Source organism: Moschus berezovskii, chromosome 8, assembly GCF_049115385.1.
Source record: "Moschus berezovskii isolate FMDL1 chromosome 8, NW_MosBer_1.0, whole genome shotgun sequence".
Taxonomy (NCBI): Eukaryota; Metazoa; Chordata; class Mammalia; order Artiodactyla; family Moschidae; genus Moschus; species Moschus berezovskii.
This window is the reverse complement of record NC_142467.1, coordinates 99,186,431-99,208,517: the sequence shown is the minus strand read 5'-3', so window position 1 is coordinate 99,208,517 and position 22,087 is coordinate 99,186,431. Positions and strand designations below refer to the sequence as shown.

The window sequence follows — 22,087 nt, the reverse complement described above, 5'->3', positions numbered from 1 at the left end:
GATCATGAGTGCTTAGTTAAACCATACTGATCAAAATTTGAAGCCCACCAAGGTCAAAGATGGGGCTTCCCAGGTGGCACTAGTGGTAAAAGAACCCGCCTGCCAATGCAAGAAACATAAGAGATGTGGATTCGATCCCTGAGTCGGGAAGATCCCCTGGAGGACTGCATGGCAACCCACTCCAGTATTCTTGCCTGGAGAATCCTATGAACAGAGAAGCCTGGTGGGCTACAGTCCATAGGGTCACAAAGGGTCAGACACAACAGAAGCGACTTAGCAAAGTCAAAGATATGAAGTCTATACTGAATGACTTTTTAAAAATAACTGTGGGACTTCCCTAGTGTTCCAGTGGCTAAGACTTTGCAATCTTAATGCAGGGCACACTGGTTTGATCTTCACTCCAGGAACTAGATCCCACATGCCCCAACTGAAGATTCCTTATCTGCAAGGGAGATCAAAGGTCCTGCGTGCCCACAACGAAGACCTGGCATGTATAAGTAAATAAATAAATATAAATTTTAAAAGAAGATAATCCTGATTTTTGAATAATCAATTATTTCATGAAGTAAGGAAGACAGAAGGAACAAAGGATGATCTAAAACTCTGAATATAATATAAAAGCATTTTCGGTTAGGAGCATTCATTTTTAATTTAGAATCCAGGTGATACTGTCCTGCATTACATAGAGATTTGTAAATATTCTAAATGAAGGAACTATCTAGAATTGTATATGAATAAAGTTGGAGAAGACTCTTGAGAGTCCCTTGGACTGCAAGGAGATCCAACCAGTCCATTCTAAGGGAGATCGATCCTGGGTGTTGATTGAAAGGACTGATGCTGAAGCTGAAACTGCAATACTTTGGCCACCTCATGCGACGAGTTGACTCACTGGAAAAGACTCTGATGCTGGGAAGGGTTGGGGACGGGAGGAGAAGGGGACGACAGAGAATGAGATGGCTGGATGGCATCACCGACTCTGTGGACATGAGTTTGAGTGAACTCCAGGAGTTGGTGACGGACAGTGAGGCCTGGCGTGCTGTGATTCATGGGGTCACGGAGAGTCGGACACGACTGAGCAACTGAACTGAACTGAAAATATGATATATATAAATATGTCTTAATTTCTTTACATTTGAATTACGTATTTTCTTGGAGAAGGAAATTTCTGATTCTGTATTATTTCTAAAGAAGTAGCTGTATTTTACTGAGATCATGGATGTAATACCTCTAACATTCTTGTTCCCTTTCACTTTTATGTGGAGTTTTATAAAATAAGAGTGTATAGACACCGGTGAATAACACAGAAACCAATGAGGGAACAATTCTAAACAGAATTTATCACACTGAGAGATAATGCTGAAGGAACTGGGATGTATAATCTTAGAAATGAATTGCTTGAATCCAAAATATGGTCACAGTGCTCAATGCCCATTTAATTATTTCCTTTGTTTCCAGCCCTCTTTTCTTTTTCCAAAGTTGTCCAAGATACACAGAACTGGAAATCTAACAAATGTCTCAGAATTCTTCCTCATGGGACTCTCGGATGATGCAGAACTGCAGCCTTTGCTCTGTGTCCTCTTCCTCTCCATGTACCTGGTCACTGTGCTGGGGAATCTGCTCATCGTATTAGCCATCACCTCTGACCCCCACCTCCACACCCCCATGTACTTCTTCCTCTCCAACCTGTCTTTGATTGACATAGGTTTTTTCTCCACCACAGTTCCCAAGATGATTGTATACATCCTATCTGACAGCAGAGTCATCTCCTATTCAGGCTGCCTGACTCAGGTGTCTATTTTTATCCTTTTTGGAGGCATGGATTGTATGCTTCTTACTGTGATGGCCTATGACAGGTTTGTGGCCATCTGTCACCCACTGCACTATGTGGTCATCATGAACCCATGACTCTGTTGCTCCTTACTTTTGGTGTCCTTTTGTGTTACCTTTTGGACTACCAGGTGCACAATGTGATTGTGTTACAAGTTACCTGTTTCAAGGATGTAGAAATTTCTAGTTTTTTATGTGACCCTTCTCAACTTCTCAATCTTGCTTGTTCTTACACTTTCACCAATAACATAGTCAGCTATACTATCGGTGCCTTGACTGGTTTTCTCTCTATCTAAGGAATCATTTTCTCTTACTATAAAATTCTTGTCTCCATTCTGAGAATCCCCTCATCAGGTGGGATGTACAAAGCCTTTGCCACCTGTGGTTCTCACCTGGCAGTTGTTTGCTTATTTTATGGAACAGCCCTGGATGTGTACCTCAGCTCAGCCATCTCACAATCTCCCAGGAAGGATGCAGCAGCCTCGGTGGTGTACACTGTGGTCACCCCCATGCTGAACCCCTTCATCTACAGCCTGAGGAACAAAGACATCAAAAGGGCCTTGTGGAAGTTCCTTAGCAGCACAAACTCATCTTAGGACATGGCAATCCATTTGAGTGTATACTAGAAAATGTAGCAAAACTAAATCTGGAGATCTAAAAATTCTACCTCTCTAATGACATTCTTTTTATAGCTCTTATGGTCTTCATGCCTCTTCTTACTTTCTATCTGAATATTACTTGTCTATAGCTTATTCCCCTGCCAATGCAGGAGACACAAGAGACACAGGTTCAATCCCTGAGCCCAGAAGATCCCTGGAGGATGAAATGGCAACCCACTCCAGTATTCTTGCCTGGGAAATCCCATGAACATGGAACCCTCATGGGCTACAGTCCACAGGGTCGCAAAGAGTCAAACAAGACTGAGCACACACACACAGACACATGTTTTAACATGACAGTGGAGAGTTCTAAGATCCTTTTTGTATCAAAATCACTCCTTGACAGAATCTCATTATATCTATGGAGATCCTATATTTTTAACTTTGGTACCCCAAGCATCCTCAAAAGATGAATAATTCCTCTTTAATATACCAAAAATTTGCAAATTGTCCAAGTTCTTATATATTTTCAAGAGTAAATTCTATTTTCAAATCTGCACATGCTGTTATGTGAGCTGCAAGTCACTGCTCCTCAGCCTTGACTTTTATTGCAATCATCTTGGAAGTTTAAAATACTGACCACTGGGTCTCACCACCAGAGTTTCTGATTCAAGGACTTGGGTGTAGTCCAAGCATGAGGATTTTAAAAAGCTCTCAGGTGGTTCTAGTGTGTGCCCACGGTTGACAACTACTGATCCAAGTCAAGTCTCTCTTTCAAAGGTGAACTTTATGCCTTGGATCCTAATGTTCCTCGTGGACAAATGCTGAAGATCCACAAGAGATCAGAGGTCAAAGGGGGAAGATATGAGGACCCTGATGTGGTAGTAAGCAATGCGTCTTCCCCCATTATATCCGATAAATTTCTCCACATAGCTTCTCTATATCATACACCTGGCCTTTGCTTTAGGGTGGGGCATTTGAAATCACATTCCATCTTGGGTTCATCTTAACACATATTCAGCAGTGGCCTGCAAATGTATCTTCACTCGAAAAGCTCAACGGGTCCCTTTATACCCCTCCAGCCCTCGGTAGAGTAGCTTTGTCCTTCAGTTATGATCACTATGGTACCACTTTTTTCTTTCTTGTCTTTCAGTCCTTCAATAATATTTTAACTAACTCTCTATATTAAATATTCACCTGTAAGCAGTTAATTGGTTTCTATTGCTTTTTTGACTGAACCTTTACTGATATTGTAAGATGGGATATAAAAGTACATTGTATGATGCCTGCAGTTTCATGACTACAAAACATGCATAGGTAAGAAGGGTGATTATCCATAATATGTCTTAGTCATGGGTAACCAACTGGAAAATAGGTGATGATATTATTTTTCCAATTACTCATGCCTGTAATGGTGCCTAAAGATCATTAAATCACCCAAGTCATCACAACAAATGTGTCTTCTTTTATATTACTGTAGGATTACAAAGGACCACATTGTCAGAAAGGGGAGTGTTTCTTTTGGGCAGTGGCATCCTGGTTAGGACTTCACCATGCTTCCCTGTCTTCAGTCAGGATAACTCAGTTTTTGGGCTCCTTTTGTTTTCTACAAGATGAGCTTTCAAAACTCCTTAGAGATGTCACACATCATTTTTGTGGTAGTTATCTTGGTGTTCTGAAAGCTTTCCATAACTAAATTAATTTTGCTTTGCATTTTCCCACCAAGGATAAACAGTTATCCACTGCATTGATTGAAATGTAAATTGTAAAGAAGGGGATCCATGTAACAGAAAATGAATTTATATTATTCAGTGGGAAAAGATACAGCACATTAAAATTACTAGTACTTTTAAAATATTATGTTAAATATATGTCCTAAAAGATTATATTTATTCTCCATTCATCCCAGCAAATGACAGGCAAGGAATCTTGGAAAAGGCCAAAGGAAAGTTGATTTCTTGTGTATATGGTTTAATTTCAAGGATGTTCTGTAAAATTTTCTAGCTGTTATTTTCAGACTGCACCATCTTAAAGATTTCTAGTAAACATATGAATTTTCCAATTGAGAATATTAGAATATACACATTTGAGTATTAATCTTAAACTTTCTACAACATTCATGAAATACCTTTCCATGATGAATAACATTGACAAAATGGGGTAAATTTACTTGCAAGACAAGGTTGGGTGAAATTACTGCTATATTTAAAAAGGATAACCAAGTAGGACCTACACGGAACTCTGCTCAATGACATGTGGGAGCCTGGATGAGAAGGGAGTTTGGGGGAGAATAGTACATGTATTTGCATAGCTGAGTCCCTTTGCTGTTCACCTGAAACTATCACCTTGTTAATTAGCTATACCACAGCACAAAATTAAGTCCAAAAGAAAAAAAATGGGTGAAATTAAATGATTAAAAAACAACGTGAAAATAATTTTGTATAAAGATGTTCCCAAATGACTAGAAAATGGGATAAATTAGATTTCACCTTGTCCTACAGGACAGCTTTTTGTGACTGATCTGTCTTATTGTTCTCTTTTTCAGGTTATTATTCCATTCCACTAATTCTTCTGGAACAGTGGTAAACACAACACACATTCTTCTGGATTCAGAGACACCTGTTTCCCAACAAAAATAGAGCATGAGTTTTTCCTAGCTTTATTGAGAAATCATTGACATATAACATTGTGTAAGGGCTCAGACAGTAAAGACCAAAAATTATAAAACTCCTAGAGGAAAACATAGCAAAACACTCTCTGACACAAATCACAGCAGGATCCTCTATGACCCACCTCCCAGAGTAACGGAAATAAAAGCAAACATAAACAAATGGGACCGAATTAAAATTAAAAGCTTTTGCACGATGAAGGAAACTATAAGCAAGGTGAAAAGAGAGCCATCAGAATGGGAAAAAGTAATAGTAAATGAAGCAACTGACAAAGAATTAATTTCAAAATAGGCAAGTAGCTCCTGCAGCTCAGTGCCAGAAAAATAAATGACCCAATCAAAAAATGGGCCAAAGAACTAAACAGACATTTCTCCAAAGAAGACATACAGATGGCTAACAAACACATGAAAAGATGCTCAACATCATTCATAATCAGAGAAATGCAAATCAAAACCACAATGAGGTACCATTTCACGCTGGTCATAATGGCTGCTATCCAAATGTCTACAAGCAATAAATGCTGGAGAGGGTGCAGAGAAAAGGGAACCCTCTTACACTGTTGGTGGGAATGGAAACCAGTACAGCCACTATGGAGAACAGTGTGGAGATTCCTTAAAAAACTGGAAATAGAACTGCCATATGACCAAGCAATCCCACTGCCAGGCATACACACTGAGGAAACGAGAATTGAAAGAGACACGTGTACCCCAGTGTTCATCGCAGCACTGTTTACAATAGTCATGACATGGAAGCAACCTAGATGTCCAGATGAATGGATAGGAAAGCTGTGGTACATATACACAATGGAATATTACTCAGCTATTAAAAAGAACGCATTTGAATCAGTTCTAATGACATGGATGAAACTGGAGCCTATTATACAGAATGAAGTAAGTCAGAAAGAAAAACACCAGTTCAGTATACTAACGCACATGTATGGCATTTAGAAAGATGATAATGATAACCCTATATGTGAGACACCAGAAGAGACACAGGTGTAAAGAACAGACTTTTGGATTCTGTGGAAGAAGGCAGGGGTGAGATGATTTGAGAGAATAGCATTGAAACGTGTATATTATCACATGTGAAATAGATCACCAGTCCAGTTTCAATGCATGTGACAGGGTGCTCAGGGCTGGTGCACCTGGATGACTCTGAGGGATGGGATGGGACTCAGAATGGGGAACACATGTACACCCGCGGCAGATTCATGTCAATGTATGGCAAAAACCACTACAATATTGTAAAGAAATTAAGCTCCAATTAAAATAAATTAAATTTTAATGTGTATTTTTATATTTTATTTATTTATTTATTTATTACTTTACATTATTGTATTGGTTTTGCCATACATTGACATGAATCTGCCCCGGGTGTACATGTGTTCCCCATCTTGAACCCCCCACCCACCTCCCTCCCCATCCCATCCCTCTGGTTCATCCCAGAAAGATGATGTAATGGAATACTACTCAGCCATAAAAAGATTGAGATTTTGCAGTTTGCAACAACCTGGATGGACTTGTAGGGTATTGTGCTAAGTGACATAGGTCAGACAGAGAAAGACAAGTGAAAAAAAAAGAATCTGAGTACAATGCACAAGACCTGGAATTCAATCCCTGGGTCAGGAAGATCCCCTGGAAAAGAGACATGCAACTCACTCCAGTATTCTTGCTGAAAAATTCCATGGACAGAGGAACCTGACAGGATACAGTCTATGGGGTTGCAAAGAGTAAGACATGACTGAGCAACTAACCCTTTCACTTTCAAGATTTACAATAGGATATTTTGATTCATGTATATATAGTGATGTGCTTACCAAAATATTTTACTGTACGAACAACTACCACTGGTTTTCATATTCCATGTCCTGGAAACCAAGTTTGTAACTTACCCTAGTATCTTATTCCTTCTATTCACTATGAAATAATTTCAGCTGAGTAATGCATTTTTGCCCTGGACTAATTCATGTAAGTCCTTCAACACACAGTCTCTCCCTTTCGTATGTGCCTGTAAATATCTGCCATGTGTTCTCTCCTGAAAATACCCTCTGGTACTTATCCACACACAGGTAAATGCCATTCTTCCCTCCACACCCAATCCTATTTTGGTATAAATTAAAGTTTTCTTCATATTACTCAATGACAAACCAATCCCCATATTCCTCAGCAAAGAGGTCTCTAAGTCAGGAAGGCTGCATGGACAGGATTCAGAAGGTTACATCACACCAATTTCCACCTACATCCCACTTTATACAGTAGGGGAAAATTAGGTAAGCCCAACCACATTTTATTTATTAAAGTCTTCAAGAGCTGAGGCCACAAAGGTATCTAAAGAAGATATATTCTGAAGTTAGCTGATTGTTCTCTAATTAGAAAAAAATCAGAACACTTGGAACATTTGTTACATTTTGCCATGGAATGACTGCAGGTTGTGCTGATGTTGATGCAGGGGCTCTCCTAGTGTATCAGAAGACAGGGATCTACTTGAGACTATACAACCTGAAGCAGTAGAGTGGGGTCTACAGAAGTACCCAGTGGAAGAGGTTTGACTCAAATGGTAGTTTGTGTCCAGGGAAGCTTTGCTGAGGTTGTGGGATGAATTTGGGAATATGCTGGAAAGTAGAAGGACAGGATCTGAGTCTTGAATTGCTTGGAGCACAAAGTCATTATAAAGATGAGGACTGTAGCGGGGTTGGGGCAGGACAGTGCAGGATCTGAAATGTTTCCAATGATCCTAAATGTTGGTGATCATTATTTTGGGTATTTTCTTTCCATCGGGTCAAGATATACATAGTGACTCAATTACAATGATGAGAATGTGGAAGAAATGTTGGGAAGTCACTTCTGGGAACAGAGTAAAGTAATCTGATTTTCTTTCCAGCTCCTCTTACTTGCATTCTTGATGGCTCACATGGATAAAACTCAGTTGCCCCGACAGAAGGCCATGTGTCAAGGAACTGAAGGAATTCTCTGGACAATATTGTGTGAACAGGTGAGTCCCACCAACAGCCTCATGAGTGTGCTTGAAAGTGGACACCTGCTGATTCAGCCTTGAGATGCCTGCAGCCCTGGCTGACGCCTTCATTAAAACCTTCTGGTAGGCCTTTTGAAGTATTTAATTAAAGCATAAAATATTAAATAATAAGCAAAAATCAATATTTTTCTAATATGCCAATGCAATTCATTTAGAGAAAAAGCTTAGAACTGAAGAATTGTTCAAATTAAGAGAAAAGTTATCCTTACAAATATTAACTGTGAAAATGCAAAGTGTATCACATCCTTTGTATAGAACTGATCCTGCATAGATGTCATGATTGATACAATGGATTTGCAGCTATCAAACCACACTGAGTGGTCAAAATGAGGACAGAAGTTTAAATTTTATATTAAGATCCAGCTAGTTAGAATTAATAAATAAGAGTACAGGAGAATTTCCTCCTGAGGATAAGAGGGACATAGACCCTTTCCAGGACATTCACTTTTCTCCTTTCCCTGTTCTGTTAATATTAACAAGTCTCCAGAGATTGGGACAACAGGGACAAACTGGATAACGATGAGCTTTCAGCACTGAACCCTAAGTTAATATCACGGTAAATACACGATACCTCCAGCTCTTTAGTTTGCCTGTTCTAATATTGGAAATCCACACCTATGTCTCCAATCCATTGTAGGAACCCACCTCAGAAGGTCCAGCCTGAGTCAGTCTTCCTGCCTGTCCTGAGGAAGGACCCTGAGACTTCATCATACACCAGGAAGGAGAGGATCAGGGAGTCTGTTCTCCTTGGTCATGGATCAGCAGAGATGCCACCCAGCCCAGTAAGTGCTGAGGGAGACAGACATGGATGAAGGGAGTTTGGGAGCATGATGCTTTTTTCCTAACAAGGCAAATATGACAATTGGAATAGTTAGGTGGGAGGGCATCAATGTACAGATTTTGGTTCAGAGCCTTATACTGTATATTTTTATTCCTGGTTGGAGTGTGAGAACTCTCATTCAGAGTTCTGCTTCCACCCTCACTGGTTCTGGCTGTGACTGTCATCTCCCTGACCACAGCAATGAATGGGTCTCTGTACACTTCCCCTTCAGCACTTTAAAGATTTCTGAAAACAGTGATGATGAGGTGGATGACACTAACCGCCTGCTAAGTCACTTCAGTCATGTCTGACTCTGTGCAACCATATGGACTGTAGCCTGCCAGGCTACTCTGTCCTAGGGATTCTCAAGGAGAGAATACTGGAGTGGGTTGTCATGCCCTCCTACAGCGGATCTTCCTTACCCAGGGATTGAACCCACGTCACTTTTGCTTCCTGCTTTGGCAGGCAGGTTTTTTACCACTAGCACTCCCTGGGAAGCCTGATATTAACCATAATGTACTGTAACGGTGGGTTTCCTAAGTGCCAGGCTCCAAAGTATGTGTTTTGTTTCTTGCTTGAATTCATCTACATAATCTCCTGATAATAAGTGCACAGACATCATTATAGATTATCATATGAGAAAAGGAAGAGGAACCAGGGATCAAATTGGCAACATCCGTTGTATCATCGAAAAAGCAAGTGAGTTCCAGAAAAACATCTATTTCTGCTTTATTGACTATGCCAAAGCCTTTGGCTGTGTGGATCACAACAAACTGTGGAAAATTCTTCAAGAGATGGGAATACTAGACTACCTGACCTGCCTCCTGAGAAATCTGTATGCAAGTCAGGAAACAACAGTTAGAACTGGACATGGAACAACAGACTGGTTCCAAATCAGGAAAGGAGTACCTCAAGGCTGTATATTGTCACCCTGCTTATTTAACTTATATCATAAGAAACACTGGGCTGGATGAAGCACAAGCTAGAATCAAGAATGCCAGGATAAATATCAATAATCTCAGGTATGCAGATGACACCTGTGTACCTTATGGCAGAAAGCAAAAAAAGAACTAAAGAGCCTCCTGATGAAAGTGAAAGAGGAGAGGGAAAAAACTGGCTTAAAACTCTGAAAACTAAGATCATTGTATCTGATTCCATCACTTCATGGCAAATAGATGGGAAAACAGTGGAAACAGTGAAAGAGTTAATTTTCTTGGGCTCCAAAATCACTGCAGATGGTGAGTGCAGTCATGAAATTAAAAGACGCTTGCTCCTTGGAAGAAAAGCTAAGACCAACCTAGATAGAATATTAAAAAGCAGAGACATTACTTTGCCAACAAAGTTCCATCTAGTCAAGGCTATGCTTTTTCCAGTAGTCATGTATGGATGTGAGAGTTGGACTATAAAGAAAGCTGAGCACCAAAGAATTGATGCTTTTGAACTGTGGTGTTGGAGAAGACTCTTGAGAGTCCCTTGGACTGCAAGAAGATCCAACCAGTCCATCCTAAAGGAAATATCATGAATATTTATTGGAAGCTAAAACTCCAATACTTTGGCCACCTGATGCAAAGAAGAACTGACTCATTGGAAAAGACCCTGATTCTGGGAAAGATTGAAGGTGGAAAGAGAAGTGGACTTCAGAGGATGAGATGGTTGGATGGCATCACCGACTCAGTGAACATGATTTTGAGTAAACTCAGGAAGTTGGTGATGGACAGGGAGGCCTGGCATGCTGTGGTCCATGGGTTGCGAAGAGTCAGACACGACTGAGTGACTGAACTGAACTGAATGACAAGGCTAATTTTCACATCATGTGATTAAATATGTGTGACCTGATGGTATATTTTTCCTACATCCCTGACAGAATATTTGGTTTTTTTTATGTTTTTCATAGATGAAGGAAAACAACTGAGTTTCTTCTATTTCTGATTCCCCAGAGCCTACTGGATTTCCTTAGGCTTCCCAGGTGGTGCTAGTGGGAAAGAACCTGCCTGCCAAAGCTTGAGACATAAGAGACGCATGTTCAATCCCTGGGACAGGAAGATCCCCTGGAGAAGGGCGTGGCAACCCATTTCAGTATTCTTGCCTGGAGAATCCCATGGCCAGAGGAACATGGCAGGCTATGGTCCATAGGGTCGCACAGAGTCAGACACAACTGAAGCAACTTAGCATGTACACACCAGAGCCTACATCCTGATATCACAGAGGAGATATCAAGAATTTTTTTACAAAGCCCTGTTAAGATTTGAATAAAAACTTCCATTTTGTGTGGAAATAGAGCATTCAAATAAGTACCCATACGATCAACCATACATACCACTGTTTTCATCCTTTTCAGAAATATCCCAAGGGACAGAGACAAGATAAAACTTTTTGTGTTTTATTTTTATTTTTTTGTGTTTGTATTTATTTTTGTGTATCTCATGAACTTTCTCTGGGGCCTGTTATTTTCCATTGAGTAGCATCAGCAGCATTCAGTGATTGGAAAACCACTGCAGAAAGTTTCACAAATATGGGGGGAGGGAGTGCAAGTCAGGAAAGAAGGGGACAGAACATCTTAATGCATGGGTTGAGACACATTTTAGGATTTGTTGTCATCCATGATTCAGATCACTGAAACAGGAAATGCCTGAATCTCTCTTTCATATAATCCATGAAATATCGTTAAATTTGGGATCTGTGTTTCTTTGCTAAATGCAGTACCCCAAATTGATTGAAATTCTTTTATTTTTTATTTTTTTAAATTTTAATTGGAGGCTGAAACTCCAATACTTTGGCCACCTCATGCGACGAGTTGACTCGCTGGAAAGGACTTTGATGCTGGGAAAGATTGGGGGCTGGAGGAGAAGGGGACGACAGAGAATGAGATGTCTGGATGGCATCACCGACTCGATGGACATGAGTTTGAGTGAACTCTGGGAGTTGGTGGTGGACAGGGAGGCCTGGCGTGCTGTGATTCATGGGGTCACAGAGAGTCAGACACAACTGAGCGACTGAACTGAACTGAACTGAACAGAATTACTTTACAATATTGTATTGGTTTTGCCATACATTGACATGAATCTGCCCCAGGTGTACATGTGTTCCCCATCTTGAACCCCCCTCCCACCTCCCTCCCCATATCATCCCTCTGGGTCATCCCAGTGCACCAACCCCGAGCATCCTGTATCATGCATCGAACCTGGACTGGTGATTCGTTTCACATAAAAATGACCAAATATCTGTTAAGCTCCAAACTTCTTTTAGGTACCATGTACATTCTACAGGTGTGATTTAGACATTTTCCCAGAAGGAACAGAAGCACAGAGAGGCGGAGAGATTTACAGACATTTCATTAATAGAGGGTGAAAGACCCAGAGCTCAATCATTGATCTACTTATTCCTGCACCAGTTCTCAACCAACTTCACTGCTAATAATGTGACTGCTTCTTTCCAAACCTACTTTGGCCTGTGTGGTTTTTTTTTTTTTTCCATTACTGTATTGGAATATAACTGCTTTACAATGTTGTGTTTGTTTCTGATGTACAATATTGTGAATCAGCTATATGTGTTCATATATCCCCTTCCTCTTGAGCCTCCTTCCTACCCCCCATCCCACCCCTCTAGGTCATCACAGAACACCAAGCTGAGCTCCCCGTGCTTTACAGCAGCTTCCCACTAGCCATCTACTACATGCGTGGTAATGTATATATGTCAATGCTACTCTCTCAATTTGGTCTCAGTTTTGAAATGAAGAGAAAATAATTGATTCACCCTCTTTGAGCTCAGAGTGTCAACCAGTGAGTTACGAGAATGAGGCAGTATTATAGAGGGGCCATAAAGGTACTAACATGATGGAATATAGGATTTTTTTTATTTGAAGTTTTGATTCTTTATTAAAGGCTAACATTTTATTTTTTTAATTATTTATTTTACTTTACAATATTGTATTGGTTTTGCCATACATTGACTTGAATCCATGAGTGTACATGTGTTCCCCATCCTGAACCCCCCTCCCTCCTCCATCCCCATCCCATCCCTCTGAGTCATCCCAGTGCACCAGCCCCAAGCACCCTGTATCATGCATCAAACCTGGACTGGCAATTCGTTTCACATATGATATTTCACATGTTTCAGTGCCATTCTCCCATATCATCCCACCCTCGCCCTCTCCCACAGAGTCCAAAAGACTGTTCAATACATCTGTGTCTCTTTTGCTCTTTCGCATACAAGGTTATCATTATCTTCTTTCTAAATTCCATATATATGCATTAGTATACTGTATTGGTGTTTTTCTTTCAAGCTTACTTCACTCTGTATATAGGATTTTATATGAATAGTCATGTTTTGCAGTCCAGTTTTGAAATATAAGATTGATAAGATCTCCTGTAGAAGATGAAAATTCATGTGCAGATATCGTGAAATGATCAGAATACAGATTTCAATAATATGTTCATATGATACCTTAATAAGGACGGATGTTAACAGTCCACGAGTTGTAGAATCCGATGTGACTGAGTGATTGAGCATGCACGCATACAGTTGATAGAAAATATTTCTTGCATTGAAATGAACATAGGCAATTAATAAGACTGGACATGCACTAATTCTTAGTTATCGAATAACTAACTGTTGAACACTCACATATCATACAAAAATTGTCACTTGTATGCCACAGAGAGGTACAAGAAATTTCATAGGATTGCTGTAAAACAAAGTTGATATAAATAATAATATAACAAAATAATATATGTGACATTAAATATTTAGTAGATATGTAAATGTTGTTATAGTTATTGCATTTTAATATATGCTAAATATATATTTTACATGGGTACATGTGTCCCTACACCCGGGGCGGATTCAGGTCAATGTATGGCAAAAACAATAAAATATTGTAAAGTAATTAGCCTCCAATTAAAAAAAAAGAAATAAAAGAAATAAAAAGTTTAAAAAATAAAATAAATACGTTTTTTAAAAAATAAGAAAAAAATAACAGTGAAAAATATATATATTTTTTAATAATGCTAATTTTTTGAAAATTTTTTACTGAAGAATAGTTGATTTACTATGCTGTGTTCATTTCAGGTATACAGCAAAGTGAAACAGTTATACTTTTTTACATATACACTCTTTTTTAGATTGTTTCCCATAGAAGTTATTACAGAATATTGAGTGGAATCCCTTGTTCTATACAGTAGGTCCTTTATTAGTTATTTATTTGATGTATGTGTCAGTCACTCAGTCATGTCTGACTCTTTGAGAGTCCATGGACTGTAGCCCACCAGGCTCCTCTGCCTATGGCATTTTCCAGGCAAGTACACTGGAGTGAGTTGCCAAGCCCTCCTCCAGGGGATCTTCCCAACCCAGGGATCACATCTGGGTTATTTTATGTATGGTAGTGTGTACATGTCAATCCCAGTCTCCTAGGTTATTCCTCCTCCCCTTTCCCCTTTGTAGCCATAAGTTTGTTTTCTTCATCTGTGACTCCATGTCTCTTGAAAATAAGATCATTCATACCATTTTCTTTTTTTTTTTTTTTTTGAATTTTAATTGGAGGCTAATTACCTAACATTATTGTATTGGTTTTTCCATACATTGACATGAATCTGCCCTGGGTGTACATGTGTTCCCCATCTTGGACACCCCTCCCACCTCCCTCCCCATCCCATCCCTCTGGATCATCCCAGTGCACCAGCCCCGAGCACCCTGTCTCATGCATCAAACCTGGACTGCATTTATTTTCACACATGATAATATACATGTTTCAATGCCATTCTCCCAAATCACCCCACCTTCGCCCTCTCCCACAGAGTCCCCAAGACTGTTCTATACATCTGTGTCTCTTTTGCTGTCTTGTATACAGGGTTATCATTACCATCTTTCTAAATTCCATATATGTGCGTTAGCACACTGTATTGGTATTTTTCTTTCTGGCTTACTTCACTCTGTATAATAGGCTCCAGTTTCATCCACCTCATTAGAACTGGTTCAAATGTATTCATTTTAATTGCTGATTAATACTCCATTGTGTATATGCACCTCAGCTTTCTTATCCATTCGTCTGCAGATGGACATCTAGGTTGTTTCCATGTCCTGGCTATTTTAAACAGTGCTGCGATGAACATTGGAGTACATATGTCTCTTTCAATTCTGGTTTCCTCTCTGTGTATGCCCAGGAGTGCAATTGCTGGGTCGTATGAACTCCGGGAGTTGGTGTTGGACAGGGAGGCCTGGCGTGCTGTGATTCATGGGGTCGCAAAGAGTCGGATATGACTGAGCGACTGAACTGAACTGAATGGCAGTTCTATTTCCAGTTTTTTAAGGAATCTCCACACTGTTCTCCATAGTGGCTGTACTAGTTTGCATTTCCACCAACAGTGTAAGAGGGTTCCCTTTTCTCCACGCCCTCTCCAGCCTTTATTGCTTGTAGACGTTTGGATAGCAGCCATTCTGACTGGTGTGAGATGGTACCTCATTGCGGTTTTGATTTACATTTCTCTGATTATGAGTGATGTTGAACATCTCTTCATGTGTTTGTTAGCCATCCATATGTCTTCTTTGGAGAAATGTCTGTTTAGTTCTTTGGCCCATTTTTTGATTGGGTTGTTTATTGTTCTGGAATTGAGCTGCAGGTGTTGCTTGCATATTTTTGAAATTAATCCTTTGTCAGTTGCTTCATTTGCTCCCATTCCGAAGGCTGTCTTTTCACCTTGCTTATAGTTTCCTTTGCTGTGCAGAAGCTTTTAATTTTAATTAGGCCCCATTTGTTTATTTTTGCTTATATTTCCAATATTCTGGCAGGTGGGTCATGGAGGATCTGCTGTGATTTATGTCAGAGAGTGTTTTGCCTATGTTCTCCTCTAGGAGTTTTATAGTTTCTGGTCTTACATTTAAATCTTTAATCCATTTTGAGTTTACTTTTGTATATGGTGTTAGGGAGTGTTCTAGTTTCATTCTTTTGAAAGTGGTTGACCAGTTTTCCCAGCACCACTTGTTAAAGAGATTGTCTTTTCTCTATTGAATATGCTTGCCTCCTTTTTCAAAGATAAGGTGTCCATAGGTGCATTACACATATAACTGGTATCATATGATATCTTGTGTTTCTCTAATTTACTTCACTTGGTATGATTAATGTCCCATTCAGTTCAGTTCAGTTCATTCACTCAGTCATGTCTGACTCTTTGCGATCCCATGAATCACAGCACACCAGGTCTCCCTGTCCATCACCAACTCCCAGAGTTCACTCAAACTCATGTCCATCAAGTCGGTGATGCCATCCAGCCATCTCATCCTCTGTCATCCCCTACTCCTCCTGCCCCCAATCCCTCCCAGCATCAGAATCTTTTCCAGTGAGTCAACTCTTCGCATGAGGTGGCCAAAGTATTGGAGTTTCAGCTTCAGCATCAGTCCTTCCAATGAACACCCAAGACTGATCTCCTTTAGAATGGACTGGTTCCGTTCCGTTCCATCGCTCAGTCGTGTCCGACTCTTTGCGACCCCGTGGACTGTAGCCTACCAGGCTTCTCCGTCCATGGGATTCTCCAGGCAAGAATACTGGAGTGGGTTACCGTTTCCTTCTCCAGGGGATCTTCCCGACCCAGGGATCGAACCCGGGTCTCCCACATTGGAGGCAGACGCTTTAACCTCTGAGCCAGAATGGACTGGTAGTCAGCCATAAAAAAAATAATGAAATAATGCCATTTACAGCAACATGGATGAACTTAAACATTGCCATACAACACACTCCAGTATTCTTTCCTGGAGAATCCCCATGGACAGAGGAGCCTGGCTGGCTCCAGTCCATGGGGTCACAAAGAGTCAGATATGACTTAGCAACTAAAACACCATCTACCTATCTGTATATCTATCTAGCTACTTGTCTACACCCAATTTTCCATCTATTTATCTGTATCTCTATCTATCCACACATTTATGGGGACTTTCCTAGTGGCTCGGTTGGTAAAGAATCTTCTGCCCATGCAAGAGATGTGGGTTCCACCCCTGGGCCAGGAAATTCCCCCAGAGAAGGAAATGGCTCCCCACTCTTGCCTGGAAAATCCCATGGAGAGAGGAGCCTGGCAGACTATCGTCCATGGGGTCCAAAACTGTTGGGGGATCAAACCCAGGTCTTCCACATTGCAGGAGGATTCTTTACCAGCTAAGCCACCAGGGAAGCACCGAGATTATACATATTGGGTTGAAACAAATAACCTCACGTTAAAAAAAAATTCAAATGTTTCAAAATCTTATTATTGTTTAAACATTAACAGAGCTCTGAGGCTTCCCTGATAGCTCAGCTGGTAAAGAATCCGCCTGCACTGTAGGAGATCCCAGTTGGATTCCTGGGTCGGGAAGATCCCCTGAGATGGGATAGTCTATCCACTCCAGTATTCTTGGGCTTCCCTTTTAACTCAGCTGGTAAAGAATCCATCTTCAATATGGAAGACCTGGGTTCGATCCCTGGATTGGGAAGATCCCCTGGAGAAGGGAAAGGCCACCCACTCCAGTATTCTGGCCTGGAGAATTCCATGGACTGTATAGTCCATGGGTTCGCAAAGAGTCAGACACGACTGAGCAACTTTCACGTTCACATGTACTAACATCATTTTTGTGGTCCTCAGCAATGTTTCATTATGTACACTTAATGAAACCATACTTCTAGTAGTTTGATTCCAGCAAGACCAATGGTATGAAGTATATACTTAATGACTTTCAAAAGCCAACTCTCAAATAAATAAATTAATTAATTAAAGGACAACTCTCATTTTTGAGTAAATACTTATTGTTTAAAATAGGAAATTCAGGAAATCAAAGACTATTGTACTGGGAAGAACTAGAGGGATAAGATGGGGAGGGAAGTGTGGGGTTCAAGATGGGGAACACATGTACACCTGGGGCAGATTCATGTCAAAGTATGGCAAAACCAATACAATAATGTAATTAGCCCCCAATTAAAATAAATAAATTTTAAATAAATAAAATAGATTGTTAACTTCAGATAGACAACAAATTAAAAATAAAATAAAAATTATGATGATTACTATGACACAAAAATATTTTCTGAATGTTAATCTTAAATTTAGAATTCAGATGACACAGTCCTATGTTTCATAAAGTGATTACAAACATTCTAAATAAAGGAAATTTCTAGACTGTATTTAAATAAAATAAGATTTATGTAACTATGCCTCACTTTCTTTCAATTTGAATATTTTTCTTTTTTAACTTTTTTTATTGGAGGAAAATTGTTTTACAATGTTGTGCTGGTTTCTGCCATACTACAATGGGAATCAGCCATAATTATACATATATTACTTTTTCTTAGAGGGGGAAGTTATCATTCTAGATTTTTTCTAAAGAGAAGACTATTTTTTACTGAGATCGTGGATTTAGTATCTCCATTATTCTTGCACCTCTTTTACCCTTCAGTCCAGGACCTACAAAATAATTGTGTATAGTGAGAGGTGGAGAAGGGGAAAGCAATGAAGGAACAGTTCTGAGCAGATAGAATTTGTCACACTAAGATATATTGCTGAAGACTCTGGGATGAATGATCTTAGAAATGAATTCCTAGAATCCAAAATATGGACACAGTTCTGTATGACCATATAATTATTTCCTTTTTTCCACTAATTCTTTTCTTTTTTTAAAGGTGTCCAATCTACATAGAGCCACAGAACCTAAGAAATGTATCAGAATTCTTCCTCATGGGTCTTTCAGATGATCCAGAACTTCAGCCTTTTCTCTTTGGACTATTCCTATCCATGTACCTAGTCACCGTGCTAGGAAATCTGCTCATCATTCTGGCAGTCTTCTCTGACCCCCACCTTCACACCCCCATGTACTTCTTCCTCTCCAACCTATCCTTGGCAGACATAGGTTTCATCTCCACCATGGTCCCCAAGATGATTGTGAACATCCAGTCTCACAGCAGAGTCATCTCCTATGTAGGCTGCCTGACACAGATGTCCATTTTTATCCTCTTTGGAGGGATGGATTGTATGCTTCTGTCTGTGATGGCTTATGACAGGTTTGTGGCCATCTGTCACCCACTGCACTACCAGGTCATCATGAACCCATGCACCTGTTGCAAATTAATTTCAGTGTCTTTTTGTGTTAGCCTTTTGAACTCCCAAGTGCAGAATTTGATTGTGGTACAACTTACCTGCTTTAAGGATGTGAAAATATCTAATTTCTTCTGTGACCCTTCTCAACTGCTCAACTTTACCTGTTCTGACATGCTCACAAATAATATAGTCATGTATTTTGTTGGTGCCATTTTTGGTTTTATTCCTTTCTCTGGAATCTTTTTCTCTTACTGTAAAATTCTTGTCTCCATTCTGAGAGTTCACTCATCAGGTAGGAAATACAAAGCCTTCTCCACCTGTGGCTCTCACCTGGCAGTTGTTTGCTTATTTTATGGAACAGGTCTTGGTGTGTGCCTCAGTTCAGCCATCTCACAATCTCCCAGGAAGGATGCAGTGGCCTCTGTGGTGTACACTGTGGTCACCCCCATGCTGAATCCCTTCATCTACAGCCTGAGGAACCAAGACATCAAAAGGGCCATATGGAGGTTTCTCAGAAAAATAATCTAACCTCAGTCCCTGTGCCACCTATTTGGAGTGTAGGTTGGAAAATGCAGTAAAACTAAGCATGTTGACCTGAAATCCTACCTCTTTCACCTCATCATTTTTGTAACTCTCATGGCCTTGATGTCTCTCCTTGCTGAACAACCGAGTGTTTCTTCTTTTGGTATTGTTTTAATGGGACTGGGGGAGACTTCTAGGATCCTTTGTCCATCTTAATCATGGCATGATTGAGTAGTTTTCATCTATGGTGATTCTATTATTTATTATCTGTGGTACAAGGATCCTGAAAAGATAAATAACTCTTTCTATATATTTAAGTTTCACATCTTTTTTCACAGCTCAGATGTATTTTCCATAAAATTTTCTCAAGTTTGAAGTCTATTTACACAGGCTAGATGTGACATCAACCTTGGTTATTATTGAAACCATCAGGAAGTTTAAAAACACTGACACCAGCACCAAAGGATGGGATAGGGAGGGAGGTGGGATGGGGGTTCAGGATGGGGAACACCCATGTACACCCATGGCGGCTTCATGTCAATGTATGGCAAAACCAATACAATATTGCAAAGTGAAATAAATAAAACTGAGATTTAAAAAAATATAAAAACACTGACAACTGGGTCTCACAACCAGAGACTGATATTATACTTGAATGTGTCCTGAGGATTTTTAAAAGCACTTAAAGGGTCATCCCCGCATACCCTTTAAGTGCTTTGAACTCATGTACACCCGGGGCGGATTCATGTCAATGTATGGCAAAACCAACCAATATAATATTGTAAAATTTTAAAAAAGAAAAATAAATAAATAAATAAAATTGTTAGATTTTGGTATTTAAAAAAATAAAATAAAGTAATTAGACTCCAATTAAAATAGAAAAAATAAATTTAAAAAGGGGGTGCTTATCTGTAAAAAAAAAAAAAAAGCACTTAAAGTGTGGACAAGGTTTAGAACTCCTGATCTCAGTCATGTCTTTGACTCCAAGATGACTTGTACACCTTGAATCCTAACAGCTCTTGGACAATGATCAGAACTCAAGGTGGGAAGATATGAAGAGCTTACCATGGCAACATACAATCTTCCCCTTTCTGATAATGATTCTTCACATATAATCTCTCTCCACACCATACAGTCGGGTGTAAGTGCTGGTTATGAAGCTACTGTCTCTGCTCCAAACTCACACTTCTGCACTTGCTTTGGTCTGGGGCTCTTAAAATCACTGCTCTGTTTACCATCTTGTGTTCTTACATTCATTCATGCATGCCCATTGCTTAGTTGTGTCTGACTCTTTGCGAGCCCATGGGCTAGAGAAGGGATAGGCTACCCACTCCAGTATTCTTGGGCTTCCCTTGTGGTTCAGCTGGTAAAGAATCCACCTGCAATGTGGGAGACCTGGATTTGATCCCTGGGTTAGGAAGATCCCCTGAAGAAGGGAAAGGCTACCCACTCCAGTATTCTGGCCTGGAGAATTCCTTGGAGTCATAAAGAGTTGGACACGACTGAGCAACTTCCACTTTTCACTTTCACAGGCTCCTCAGTCCTTGGGATTTTCTAGGCAAGAATACTGGAGTGAGTTGCCATTTCCTTCTCCATGGGATCTTCCCAACCCAGAGTTCAAATCCATATCTCCTGCATCTCCTGCATTGCCAAGAGAATTCTTTACCACTGCCCCACCCAGGAAGCCATTTAATTAAGTATCAGTTACCAACAAATGTGTAAAAATCAATAGTTTTCTAATATGCCAATGTATACAATTAGAGCAAAAACTTAGAGCTGATGATATATTCAGATAAGCAAATAATAAAATCATGTAAATCTCCATCCTATAAAATGCCAACCAAAGCAAAGACTAAGGAAAAGAAAATAAGTTATCCTTGGTGGTGGCTTAGTTGCTAAGTCGTGTCCAACTCTTTGTGACCCCATGGACTGTAGCCTGCCTGGCTCCTCTGTCCATGGAATTTCCCAGGCAAGAATACTGGAGTGGGTTGCCATTTCCTTCTCCACGGGATCTTTCTGACCCAGGAATCAAACCCCAGTCTCCTGCATTGTAGGCAGATTTTTTAACGACTGAGCTACAAAGGAAGTCCCAAATTATACTTAGAGACAAATAATAACTGAGAAAATGGAAAAGGTATTATATCCTTGGTGTAGACCTAATGTTGCATAGATTTCACATGAAATATAATGGATTTACAGATATCAAAATTTCATGTTAAAGTGTTTAAAAAAACAAAAGCCTGAATTTTATGTTAAAATCCTGCAAATTGGAAGGAAGAAGTAAAAGTGGACTTCCACCTGAGGAGAGAGGGTCCCAGACCCTCCTAAGGATATTCACTTTTTCTTTTTTTTTTTTTCCCTTTTCCATTAATATTAAAAAGTCTCCAGAGATTGGGACAACGTGGACCAATTGGCTTATTATAGCCTTTGTGCATTAAGCCCTAAGTCATATCACTGGCTGGTGCCATCTACCCATTAGTTTGCCAGTTCTAAGCATGTGGATCTATACCTGTGTCTCCTCCATTTGGAAGCACTTGCATTGTACATTCCCCACCTGAGTCTGTCTTC

The 22,087-nt window shown here is 39.9% G+C and overlaps 1 protein-coding gene and 1 pseudogene across 1 annotated transcript; both read left to right on the top strand.

Moving 5' to 3' along the window:
• The first annotated feature begins 1,530 nt into the window (after positions 1 to 1,530).
• Positions 1,531 to 2,423, top strand: LOC129558834 (olfactory receptor 7E178-like; annotated as a pseudogene).
• A 12,254-nt stretch (positions 2,424 to 14,677) lies between these two features.
• LOC129559009 (olfactory receptor 7E178-like) lies at positions 14,678 to 19,525 on the top strand. Its single transcript, XM_088838394.1, has 2 exons — positions 14,678 to 14,697; positions 18,553 to 19,525. The coding sequence occupies exon 2, from the start codon at positions 18,638 to 18,640 to the stop codon at positions 19,523 to 19,525; it is 888 nt and encodes a 295-aa protein (XP_088694520.1). The 5' UTR covers positions 14,678 to 14,697; positions 18,553 to 18,637.
• Positions 19,526 to 22,087: the final 2,562 nt, after the last annotated feature.

Bases quoted from the DNA above. Each gene is read 5' to 3' on its own strand.
- LOC129559009 (XM_088838394.1), top strand. From the start codon at position 18,638: ATGGGTCTTTCAGATGATCCAGAACTTCAGCCTTTTCTCTTTGGACTA.